At 39.3% G+C, this 13,097-nt stretch overlaps 3 protein-coding genes across 3 annotated transcripts; all 3 read right to left on the reverse strand.

Moving 5' to 3' along the window:
- Positions 1 to 62: 62 nt before the first annotated feature.
- On the reverse strand, positions 63 to 2,083 carry LOC306978290 (purpurin-like). The gene is made up of 5 exons (XM_079576813.1): positions 1,931 to 2,083; positions 1,707 to 1,843; positions 1,517 to 1,629; positions 1,104 to 1,316; positions 63 to 442 (listed from the first exon to the last, which is right to left on the reverse strand). Exons 1-5 carry the CDS (start codon positions 2,069 to 2,071, stop codon positions 432 to 434), a joined length of 615 nt encoding a protein of 204 aa, XP_079432939.1. The 5' UTR covers positions 2,072 to 2,083; the 3' UTR covers positions 63 to 431.
- A 1,770-nt stretch (positions 2,084 to 3,853) lies between these two features.
- Positions 3,854 to 7,214, reverse strand: atp5meb (ATP synthase membrane subunit eb). Its single transcript, XM_079561293.1, has 4 exons — positions 7,075 to 7,214; positions 6,497 to 6,551; positions 6,293 to 6,391; positions 3,854 to 4,135 (listed from the first exon to the last, which is right to left on the reverse strand). Exons 1-4 carry the CDS (start codon positions 7,108 to 7,110, stop codon positions 4,110 to 4,112), a joined length of 216 nt encoding a protein of 71 aa, XP_079417419.1. The 5' UTR covers positions 7,111 to 7,214; the 3' UTR covers positions 3,854 to 4,109.
- A 1,061-nt stretch (positions 7,215 to 8,275) lies between these two features.
- On the reverse strand, positions 8,276 to 11,537 carry LOC306972639 (potassium voltage-gated channel subfamily V member 2-like; the record flags this gene model as incomplete). Its single annotated transcript, XM_079569306.1, has 2 exons — positions 8,276 to 8,530; positions 10,206 to 11,537. The coding sequence occupies 2 exons, from the start codon at positions 11,535 to 11,537 to the stop codon at positions 8,276 to 8,278; spliced, it is 1,587 nt and encodes a 528-aa protein (XP_079425432.1).
- Positions 11,538 to 13,097: the final 1,560 nt, after the last annotated feature.

The raw sequence follows: 13,097 nt of genomic DNA on the forward strand, positions 1-13,097 counted from the left end.
GTAACAATATTTATTGTTACCAATCACACAAGATGTTAACCATCAAAACAGTCTTACACACTTGTTGGACCCTGTTTTGTTACATTAGGTTTCTGATTTGGCGTCACAATGGTCAGGTTTACGTGTACAAAGAGGAAACCGAATTAGTGGCCTTGTTCTAAACTGCATGTAAACCTGGGACTCCAATTGACGTTACGAGAATAGTTATTGAAATTATTATAATCAGAGTTCAACAACTGAATGATGCGGTTCGTACTCTGAGTACAGCTGCAGGGTCGGCAGTAGGTGAACCTGGATTGGTTTAATTTTATCCCTGGGACAATGATAGCAATTCACATGGCCGTAACAGGATTATTGAGCTAAATGCATCCTGGAGAGGTCTGTTTGAGAGGTGAATGAGGTAATGTGTTGAGTGCCGTCTGGTGAAGGGTTTAGCAGGCTCCTGTAAGGACAAGACAAATGTCAGTGTTATGTATATCAAAACAGGAGACAAAAACAATGTCCTTTTCTATAAACTTCTTCCAGTTGTTCTTGATAACCCCCTCTATTTATTGCTGCTTAAACTAAAGCAATGACCACAGATTTTTGTCTGTATTCTTTTTATATTAGATTAGACTGGCAGGAACTTCTATTTTATTTGTTGTTGTATATATCAATATATTGTCTTAATCACCTTTATAAAATACATGACCCTCATAACCCAATGTGGGGAAAGCTTTTTGAGCTAGGAATAGCTTCGAAACAGATTTGTTCTAGATCCATCCACTAATTTTATCATCAAACATTTGGATGTTTTCCTTAAGTTTTAATTTTTCTGTTTCCAAGTGAATTTTCATAGAAACATTAAATCCAACCAGTAGATCTAATATTTCCCAATGAAATTATCATTATCATCATTTTGGTTCAAACTTCCTTTTGTTCCCAGTTTGTGGTTGGTCTTGCATTGTCCCTGCCCTTGTTGCTGCCAACCAGTTACTGGCATTGGGCTGAGCATTAATCTAAGGGGCAGGACCTACAAGAACTGGGCATAACTCTTATCCAAAGTAACAATGCTGCATTATCAAAAACTCTACTTAGTGTTTTAAGAAAGGGGAGGCACTGACCAGACTGGAGCACGGGCTGGAACTGTCCGGCCATGCAGATCTCCTCCTGTTTCTGGCGGACCAGTCTCTGGATGGCGGGGGGCAGTCCGCGGGGGCTGCGGCTGAACACCAGGGAATAGCCATCACTGCAGGACCCATCGTCGTTCAGAGTGCGGCAAGCGTAGGTGATAGCATAGTTATCGTAGTCGGTGTCAATCACCCAGTAGTTGTCACCTGAAAGAGCAGAGAAGAGAGTCATGACTGTTTGTTTTTTATTCAAGTACCAACTGTCTATCTATATAATAAACTAAATAATAAACTGGGTAAAAACAGGATTAAAATGTTCTTAAACTGATTATAACTTTTGACTTATCTTTGACTGGCTGAACTACTCAAGAATGTAATATTTGCATTGTGCTTGTGAAAAGGCTTACCTCCACTGGACAGGTAGCTGGCGAGTCCCTGGTAGTTCATGAACATCTTGCCGGGATTGCCAGGGTCAGGCACGGTGTACTGGGCAGCCATGTCAGCACACACAACCCAGAATCTGAACGTACAAAATCACAGATTAGTGATATATACAGTTTAAATTCAAGCTCATTAAAGTACGATCCATATACTGACCCAAAAAGTGTGACTCTGCCCCGGGAAGAGGCCACCATGGAGCCATCGTCTCCAATAGTGTACTCGGCTGAGATGTTGTCCTGAAGGAACAGCCCCTCTGGGTCCTTCTTCTGCAGAGCGTACCACTTTCCTGCATACTAGAAAAATAACAGAGCCACAAATTAGAACTTGTCGAAAGGAAAAGGTTATCGGCACCTTCACTAATTAAAAAGAGTTTTATTTACCCTCTTGGGATCAAAGTCCTGCTTCACTGTGAAGCTGTCCACGACACATGTAGCCAGGCTCTGCTCCACACAGGCCAGGAACAGCAGCACCATGGCAAACATTTGGAAATCCATCCTGAAAGACAAAAAGAGTTGCATCATTATTACTACATTCTCATCTGGAAGTTATTTTCTCAGATTATTTGAATTGCGCTTTACCTGATGTGTAGTTTTAAGGTCTCTGGAGAGATGGTTTTGGGGAAGAGAAGTCGGAGTTGTTGTGAGGAGATGCAGTGACGGGCCTTTTATAGCAGACACAGACAGGCTCAATGATTATTTTCACCTCTTGAACCTAAATGCAGACCGTAAATCTTGGCCTAATCCAGTTAAGTAAATCCTTACCGTAAGCCTGTGAACCAATGCATTCAGCAGAGTGTGGGGTTTATGTAATTGTGTTCGGTGCTACATAATGAGATCCATAATGGCAGGTGCTCTGAGGAGGAGTGGCATGAGCCTGATGCCACAGGTCTATGGCAGTTCGACAATGAACACGTGTTTGTTACATGATGAACTTACAGTAATGTATTGTTTTTGCAAATGAATTGAAATTTGGGGTTTTCACTTTGGAAATCCTCTTCTCACTAGTACATTGCAACAACATTTTATTCATTTAACTTGTAACTTTTTTCATTTAACTTCATGTTAATAAATGTACAGGGTATTAACAAAAATATGAATATTTTAAGTAGTTTGTCATTGTCTGATGGCTGTCTTATATCCGAAAGGTAGCACATGTGCATACTGTCGTTGTGTCCTTGGGCAAGACACTTCAACCACGTTGCCTAAGTGAATGTAGTGTGTGAGTGAGTGGTGTTGGTTGGGGGGCTCCAGGGCAACTGTCACTACCACCGAGTGTGGAGTGAATTAATAATAAATCATATTTGAGTGTTATGGAAAGCTATATATAAAACTGATGCATTGTTATTGGGGCTTTTGTTATTGTTAAGAGTCTAAATGGGATAAATTATCAACCCATATAATAATTAATTGAAAATAAATATTTCTTAGATCTATTTTACACCACTGAAAATACATTTAAATATGTTTTTTTTTAATATTTGGTCATGATTTTATCATAATAACGTAAGTAGCATGATAGCAATCTGATTGTTTTGAAAATAATTTGTGGTGTTGGGGGAGAGCAGCCAAAGCAAGCTTTTTTTCCCCCGGAAGTGCAATATTGTTGCATTTGTTAGGTTGTTAGGTTGTTTAGTTATGCATGTTTTGTTGCGCCAACAAAGGCTCAGCCGTTCCCGTCAGCAGTTAGACAAGCTCCTTAGGTAACAACAGTCTGTTATGTTCACAGTGAGAGACAAACTAATCCCATGTTACTGGAAGAACTACAGCTGCCAAAAAAGATGCAACAATGTGAAGGTGTACAGTCATTTTTTAGATTTCAGTTATAACATGTTAATAAGCGTCACTGCAGAGACATTTTCCATAGTGTGTGATTTTGTCTCTATGTTTTTACAGTCAAATAAGGTGTTGTAAAATCAGTTTTTATTGTTTATTTACTGAAAACTAAGTGGATCTCTGTAATCGTATTTATCTGTTGCCAGCGAGAACGCGCTCACCTCCGCAGCACCGACGAGATATTTCTGAGACAGTGGCTCAGCTCCAAATGCTGGTAAATCCGTCCAGGGTAATTTTAGCATACTGCACTATTGTCGTAGCTCTATATTTATCTGACTCATACCTTAAAGTTTACATAGAGTTCAGACCTCAGAATAGAAATAGGACTTTCTCACTTGTACATTGGTATTTCCTACCAATAGTGAAATCTTTCTTTTTGACTCGATTAAAAGAAATGGCCAAACCTCAAACTTTTTTTTTTTCCATAAAAAAAAAGTTCAAAGTTTAAAACAAGACACTTAAAACCAAAAATATAATTTAAAGTAATTTTATTAATGATCTCAGATGTGCCAAAAAGCACTAAGGGTCACATGTGGAAATGTACAGGGGCGGTGTAGAATGTGACGTGTTCCCAAAACATGAATACAAACAAATTCAGCATGTAGTTGTGGTGTTATAACATGAGGACAGAGCTTTATTTCAGAAGATGAAACGGGAAATAGTCATCCACATTCATTCTACTAGACTCAGGAAAACTGCACAAATAGATGGTCATCTTCACTCAGCTTTACTTCAAAATGGTGTCTTCGTTTGCTGCAATAAGAAATCACATTTGAAACAGACATTAATACGATTTACCAATATATAGGTGAAACTGTGAAAATTAGAATACCGTTGAAGTTTATTCATTTCTGTTATTCAACTTAAACTGTGAAACTAATATATGATAGACTCATTACATGTAAAGTGAGATATGTATAGCCTTTATTTGTTATCATTTTGATTATGGCTCAGCTTGTAAAAACCCCAAATTAAACATCTCATAAAATAAGAATATTTGAAAGTGGACTAAGCCATAACTTTTTGCATTACATGAGTCTATATCTAGCAACGCAAAATGCAGCCGTCACTGAGTGGTGAAAAATGACCTGAATGAGCGTTCCTCTGCTTTAGCGCCATCTAGCGGTTACAATATTCGACGGATATTTATTAATCTAGTATCATTAAACGCAGCTTGAATCAAGGAATCCACTGGTGTTTTTAGTTCTTCGGTAGGCCAATTAATTGTTGAGTTATGAATGAGTAAAGTCCACCTGCAGCGTCAAAATCGTCGATCAGTAGTCTGGACCTCGCTCGAAAAAAACACTTTTTTCATCTCGTTTTCCGCGGCAACAAATCACGTTCCCGGACCGTGATATTTTCCAGTCAATCAGAACACGAGTAGCCGAGTCCAATGGTGCTGGTGACTTCTGCATATTTGCTGTAAATCCTGAGATATTGTGGGGGAAAGTCTCCGCAATCGTGGCTGAAAGTGTGGACATTTTTCGAAAAGTCACCATCATGATCATAAAATATAAGAAGTATTCTTTCTTATTTGCGCTTTGGTTTGGGATATAAATGTGATTTTGACCCGCGGCTTTTTGAATGAAGTTATAAAACCTGGCCGCGCCGTCAGCGGCCGCTCTAAACCAGGGCGAGTCCGCGGTGTAGCTAGCGTTAGCTCCGCTCCGCTCGCGCGGTAACGGCCCGACTGTAGCCCAGGTCTGTGGCTGTTTATGGCCCTGGCACATGCCCTGGCACATGCCCTGGCACACCGGGAACCAGCGGGGTCCGCAGGGCACCCGCATCAGCCACAGTGTGAGGCTACGAAGCTAGTTTCTATGGTATAACGTGTCTCGCTCCAAATCCTCTCTGCTCCGCGGTGCGCACTCATTTGCATAAAGCCACAATGCGGAGTTTTTGAACTACAAATTAGCTCTTAAAACAATCTTATTCACGTGATTAATTTACCAAAATAACAGAAATGCAATAGGATATGTTTTGCTGAATTTCCACTATAAAATTACAAATTAAGTAACTAAAAAAAAAAAAAAAAAAGTCCTAAATATTTGACTTTTTTTTTTTTTTTTTTTTTTTTGGAGATCACCATAACTGGCTTATTCAAAAAACTATACAAGATATCCCAAATCCCCTCTGAAAGAATCTTTTTATCTAATGTACCAACAAAGCTTAAACCATTATTTTAAACATGGATGGTGCATTATTTAGATTTAATCTGCAAAAAATTGCATATTTTAGCATAAACTCTTATTTTTATATATAATCAAATATTACGGAAATACAGCAATACAGTTTTTGTTCAGATTTGTGTTAATAATATACAGCTGAAGTTTAAAATCGATATCACTCACTTTAAATGTTTTCTGTATCCACCTGCAGTGTCTCGCCTTAATTATTTGTTAAAATATGCAAATTGGTTGCATTGTCTTAGCCCACAATTAAAATCTGACATCATATTTGAAATCCTTGACAATTTTCCTTCTTGGATGTGAATTTTGAGAATGATATTTGGGGAGATGGGAAAGTTAGAGAACAAAGAAGCTGAAAATTGTACCACTTTTTGTGATAAATCGGTCCAGACCATATCCTATTGTTTTAATGGAAAACGATTTCACCAAAAGTGGCCGAAAATGAAAACTGAAATGTTTATAACTTTGGAAGTAATTGATGTATTTAAAAAATTCAAAAAACCTTTTCATCCTCTTGCTGACCTCTACCATCCTATGCTCTTATGAATATTATCTACTGTATTTCAAATTTTCATCTGGCATTGCTACTATATCATATATTAGTTTCAGAGTTTAAGCTGAATTACGGAAATAAATGAACTTTTGAACCATAGTCAAATTTTTCCGAGTTTCAGTTGTAGACAACACAATGCAAAAAAAAGATTCAAAAGTTCAATCTTACCTTCTGCCAGCTGCTTGGCGATGCGCTCCTGCTCCTCACGGATTTTCTTCTCTTCCTCTTCTATCCTCTTTTCCTCTGCAGCAATGGGCTTCAGGTGATCTGTAAAAAAAAATATATATATATCTGTCATTTTCTATCCTTCAAAATCACTCAAGTTCATCAAGACCCAAGTTTTACACAGTGAACAGATTAAGAAGCACCCACCATATCGCCTTTTGCCATAGAAGATGCCAGCGATCAGAGCGGAATACCTTGCCGTCTGTAATGGGAGAGGAATGACTTTATTAAATATACAATAATTACGACACAGTATTTAGAAAATATGCCGATTTTTCTTGACGGAATACGTTTTGCCTTCGGATTTGGTTTGACTAAGATTAAAACTATAACTTGTATTCCTTTTGTGTGGAGAAACTCATTTTTGTCAAAACAGTTGACGCTTATCAATGACATGCGTAGCCGTTGGAGAAGCTAACTGCTACATGCTCAGAAGGAAACAAGGTTACAAAGGTTTGTGTGTTAATGATCAAAGTTATTTGTGCGGTAATGTTTACTTGCTTAATATTCACAGTTTGTATAATCTCTCACATAAAACCAAATATAGTTTGATGTTGCCATGTTCACGGTTTTGACAAGAACACCTTGTCCAGTTAGCATGTTAGGGAGCTTAGCATACAAGCTTAGCCACATTGCGTGCACGGCGAGTTATTTTGCAGAGTTAATAAATCATGCGAAACACTGAAATGACTTAACTACTTGAATACATGTCATGCATCACAAACCTTAATCAGAGGCGAAACCGCGACAGGAGGTGCCATTGTATTGGTGTTTTAGCCTTTAGCTCCAGAGGTGACTTTCCAACCGCAAAGCACTGTGGGAGAAGATGGGTCCTCCTGAGTTTTATTGTAAAGGGCATGAGCCAACACTGCCCCCTGGTGGACAGATTATTTAAATTTCAGTACAGTACATACATGATACATGAAGAAGGAAAAAAAGGCCTATCATAACGAAATATTTATTCAATTTAGAAATTATGAATAGCCTACATCAAAAAACAAAACAAAAAAGCATTTGTTTGATATTCGCAAACGTATGCTTTGATTTGGCCTACACATTAATTATGCTGTAATAACATTTTCCTCTCACATAAAGTTGTGTAGATAAATGATAAGCAATGTAGCAATGTTAATAATACATATAGGATACATTATAGGTTAAAGGCACTCTTTTTTTTTTTTTCAAGTAATGGAGCACATTTTTTGTCCTCCTATGAGAATTGTAAACTCAAACATTTGTGGTGAAAACACTGTGCATCTAATTTTATAGCATTTGTGTCAGTTTCATGAAAGTACAGGCAATTTTTCTGGCATTTAAGTAGCATTAACCCGGCAGGGTGAGCCTTTAAACTCATCACTGTGAGGAATTGAGATGCTACAAATATGTTTGGAAAGTTGGCAATGAGTTTGAAGCACATCTACCATTCTAATTTAGTGGCTTCCTCTTTCATTGTAATAAAAATCAGGTATAGGGCCTTTATCGTTTATCTTGCACTTATACTGACTGTCCAGGAGATGTCACTGATCCTTTGGAGTTATACTATCCCAGGGCTTGTGCCCTGAGTAAAGGAAGTCTGATTCTGAAGTTACATCCTTCAAACAAAAGCATTTTGAGAAAAACCTTTTTTATTAAAAAGAAAAAAGAAAAGCAGTATCAAATATAATATTTTGCATATGGCAAATCAATACGTTTTATTATCAGCAAAGTACAAAGTGAGCAAAATTATGCTAATCCAGCATCACAAGAACAAAGTGAGTAAAATCATGCAAACACAGCATCAGAAAATCCCCATTGCTGGAAAAATCAATCCCCAAATGTGTTTATTATTCCCTGTGTAAACATTCATTCTTAATGTGTTATAAGTCTATAATATCAATTAAACATTGCAAAAGTGAAGATATTAAGATAAATCAAAAATGTCTATTTTCAACGCGGGGTTCCCAAGGCCTTGCTGAATGTGTTTACTGTCCTGTTGACAAACCTAATCTTGCCCCTTTTCTTCTGGAAGGCCGTGTACTGGTTGGACTTGAGTTTGGAGTAATAGTCAGAGAATTTGTTGAAGAGAATTGAGATGGGGAGCCCGTTGAGGATAATTCCAAAAGCGATGCAGACAAAAGCAAATATTCGGCCCAGGATGGTCTCCGGATACACGTCTCCATAGCCCACAGTGGAAATGCTCACCTGTGAAGGAGGTAAGATGACAGGGATATGATGTCATAACCTGTTACAACAAACCCTAATATGATGATAGTTAGCCTTTAATAACTTGCTCTTCTAGTGACAGTTCTCTAATGCCCGATCATTTCTGCGTCGGATAAAGAGGGTGACCAGCACTGATCACCTCAAATCATTGAAAAAGGGTAAATGAGCAATGTGGTTGACCAAGAGAGTAATGCGTTGTATATATACTGTATATATATATATATATATATATATATATATATATATAGAGAGAGAGAGAGATAATGGTTGCCAGATGACATACAAACCAGTTCATGAGCTAATTAATAATTATTATTTCTTTAGTTTCTTTAGTAGTTAGATAGTTTCAGGCCACAAAATTCCCCAAACCTCTTTAGAGACAGAAATTCTATGTTTTAGCTGCGCATTAATATACATTACAACATATAAGAAGCAAACTGAGCTGGGATAAACAGCAAATCACCTAAATCCAATAAACAGCTAAACTAAAGCACCATACACTAAATAATGTGCTATAAAAATGTATGAATTCATCTAATTAATAGTTCTCTATGGTCATAAAACAAAATTGCATAGTTAGTGTAATGCATATCAAGTACTGCAAGGCTCATTTGCTATAAGTGAACATGTGGACACGAACAGCTTGTACATAGGCCCGCTCTTCTTTAGGGTCAAGGTAAACAGCATACTGCTCGGGCACTGTAGCAGGAGCCCTTTACTCTGATTATAAGGATTATCATTTCCTTCTCCGGGATTAGAGGCAGGAATAAGTATAGGCGCCCCCCTATGACCTGGTCACTGGTTTTATACGGACTGCAGCAAAAGTAGTTGATCTGATGTATGTTTACACAGAGTAACTTTTTAAGCGCAATGGCAACTTTTTTGTTGTTGTCTTTGTGACTTTGTGATTGCCACTTCTATCTCCATAAATCCCATGTGCCACAGACTAGACTGTTGACCTGGTTGTGTTTAAGCAGGTTGCTCCTGCTTTTCCTCTCAGCTGTTCTTTTCCAGGGGTCGCTGCTATGTCTGGATCATTTTGGGGAGTAAATCTAATCGTGATTTTCAGAGAAACATTGCGATTTGTGATTTAAGATTTAAAGATCCAGACTGAGAGCACATTTTATAAACATCCAGGATAATTTCTGGACATGTTTGCAGAGGTCTATCCTGTAGGGATTAGCAATTTGTCACATAATATGACGGGATGTTATTGTTGCAGTGTCCATAGTATTAAAATAATCACAATTTATATGATTTTTGAAGATTTTGACGCAATGCCGCATCAGCATCATCTGCCTGCATCCTCTATTTTAGGAAATCCTCTCAAACTAACCCAACATCCATGTGCTCTTGGTCTTCCTCTGGACCACATGTTTTGTACAAAAAAGATCATTATTATCATAAATACCCAATTACAATGTAAGCTATAATGCTGTAATGTATCATAGTTTCTCTGGCCATACTGGCTTTACTCTTTCACCACAATGTAGTTTTGGCTTCTGTTTATGCAATTAGTTTGGATTAAATGTGTTTCCCTAGCACGTACTGTCCGAGCAGTTTTCATTATATAAGCATTGCACAGTAATGTTGCATACATCTATTATTATGCCCTGCAGCCCTTGGCAAAGGTAAATAGATCTAAAGTACTTACAGCAGCCCACCACCATGCAGCAGGTATGCTGGTGAAGTTTGTTTGTGGCATGTCGTGCTCCACTGTGTAGACCATGGCCGAGAAGCTGAATATCCCCATTGCTATGAAGAGAAAGAGGCAGCCCACTTGCTGGTAACATTGCCGCAGAGTGAAGCCAAATGCCCTCAGCCCAGTGGAGTGTCGGGCCAATTTTAAAATACGAAATATGCGCATCAGTCTCATAATTCTGAGCACTTGCCCAAGCTTTCCCACCTGCCCCACTGCCTGCATGTCCGCTTCGTGCTTTACATAGTTGCCATGGTCATCAAAAATCTCCAGCATGCCTTGGACATATGAAGGCAGAATAGCAATAAGGTCCACTGTATTGAGAACACTTCTGCTGAAAGATCTAATGTCAGGCGTGGACACTAATCGCAGCACATACTCCATGGTGAAGAAGGCAATGCACATGGACTCGACACATTCCCAGTATGTTTTGCCACTGAGCTGACCAGAGGCAGTTTTGTACTGCATCTCCTCAACTGTGTTCAAAGTCATGGCCACCAGAGAGATTAAGACAAACAGACTGGATGCGACTGCCATGAGCTTTGCCTTTATAGATGAAAACGGTTTCTCCATAAGGTTCCAGATGGCTCGTCTAATCGAGCCCATGAACATGTCTTGAAAAAGCTCCTCATTCTCCTCGATCTCTACCTCCGCTTCCAGCTCCCTCTGGATTTTTAGCTGTTCATTCAGTTCATCCTGTCTCTCCTCAAAAGAAATCCGGCAGCAGCGATTGGTGTTTTTGATCCGCACGCCCCAGTAGTTGATCTCCTCCAGAAAGTTGCGAGGACACAGCTCATCTTTGATCCACAGCACCCCAGTCCTGTAGAAGTTGAAGATGCAGTGGAAAACATCTGGATCCCGGTCGAAAAAGTACTCATTGTTTGTCACAATGTAGTCGTCACACAAGTCGAGTTTCATATTGTGGTCGGTGTAGGTGGCCAAGCGACCTATTCTAGTTTTGGGGTACTTGGCTGCCATCTTATACGCTATTTGGTAAGGTTTGCCTCCCACATTGATATTGATCATGTAATTCCTTTTAGATGGCGAGATTTGTTTTGCCTGGGGGTACATCCCATCTTCGTACTCCTCTTCATACTCCGCATAGATGTCGTAGATGTCTCGGCTCAGTTCCTGCAGAGAGTTCCAGGTCTTCACACAGCTCTCCTTGGCCAATGGATAAGCAATTTCTGAAGGTCTCCGGTTCAAATCAGTGTCTCCCACTTTATAGTTGGGGAAGAGACTCTGCCTCCTGTTTAAAAACCTGACTACTTTCCCGGCGCTTCCCATGTCGAGCCCCGTGCACTGCGCAGACAATACAAACTATAGAGGCATTACTGCGTCTAATACCCCTGCACCTATAAGCATGGGACATGAGCAGGATGCCTCATGGCCCCATTAATGTTGCTGACTGAGAGGATCCGTGTGCTTACAGGACATCTAAATACCATTATCCCTTGCTGAGCTGCCACCCTGACATAGCATTGGCTGCTGGGCATGGCAACATATGCCCATCAAAACTGTACAATTTAATCGGTAGTTTTCAATAGTCAAACTATTGGGTTTTTTTCACAGCAATATTGGCATATTCAACCATCTTTGAAATCCTTTGTATTTTGTTCACATTATACACTCTGTAGTGCATTAATCTTTTTGCAATCCCCACAGATTATTCAGAGGAAGTCATATTGGAAGGCAGTGATTGAAAAATGCCATTGCGTGCCATGGCATTTTGTTTTTTCATTTTTTTCTTTGCCAGAGGATCTGACGATGATGAAAAGGTGAAGTTTGAGTAAGTGATTGACTATAGCTCGCCACACTTGTTGTCATTATGATTTCTATTCAAAACATAGTACCTTAACAAAGGCTGTCCCAAATGACCCAACGCATCAAAATATATTTTTTTCTTGAGCAGCTCCGCCTCCAGAACAAACTTGCTGAGGGTGCATCAGAGTTCTAAAAGGATGCAAATAGACATTGTGACTATCAAAATACACTGAGATGCAATTACAGAAACAGGCCACTGTTTTTCCATTCTGAGATATGTTCTTACCTGAGCTTAGACGAGTTGATACATACCTGTCTGATCTGTGTGTGCTCGTGGAAGAGCGTGGCAGCTTCCAACTTCACCCCCGTTTGGATCTATAGAAGTATGCTGGGAGAGGCCAAATGCTAACAACATCTTTGGTCGTTGTGCGTGACTGAGCGCACGCACAACGACCAGACAGGTACGCATCAACTCGTCTAAGCTCAGATAAGAACATATCTCAGTATGGAAAAACAGTGACCTGATCCTTTAAAACTCAGAGTGCAAACATTTTAAAATGAGGGTCCCTTTTTGCACCTTTGTAGATCCAGGCCTGTTCTTTGAGTAGTGCAAGACCACTTTTGACTTTTGTGGATGAACTGGAGCTTTAACCTTGTTACACTTCCTGGTGCCAACCCTGTTAACGTGTGAGAGTAATTAAAGGTTTAAGAGGCTAAAACCGTGACATTGAAATAGAGTCACCAGACTTGTGATAGTCTTATTAGAGCAGTGTGTCATCAGAACAGATAGATGGATTCACCATGCAAACCAGAAACCAGGGGCAAGCTCAGTAAAATGGAATGTGTCCCATTGTGACATCCAGCCACTGCCAGTGCAAATGATAACTTGAGCCGATACAAAATAAAGGACATTCTGCCAATGTCACACCATAACAACATGACAAGAAGCCAAATCAGTCCCAATTCTACATTGTTATTGTAATGTTTGACAGTCAGTCGGGAACAGTGAGCATACTGTTTTGAACCAAAATGATGTGTATGCATACCCGATAACTAACACTGTTTGTCTGTGGCAATAAAAAA

Source organism: Gobius niger (genome assembly GCF_951799975.1).
Source record: "Gobius niger genome assembly, chromosome: 1".
Taxonomy (NCBI): domain Eukaryota; kingdom Metazoa; phylum Chordata; class Actinopteri; order Gobiiformes; family Gobiidae; genus Gobius; species Gobius niger.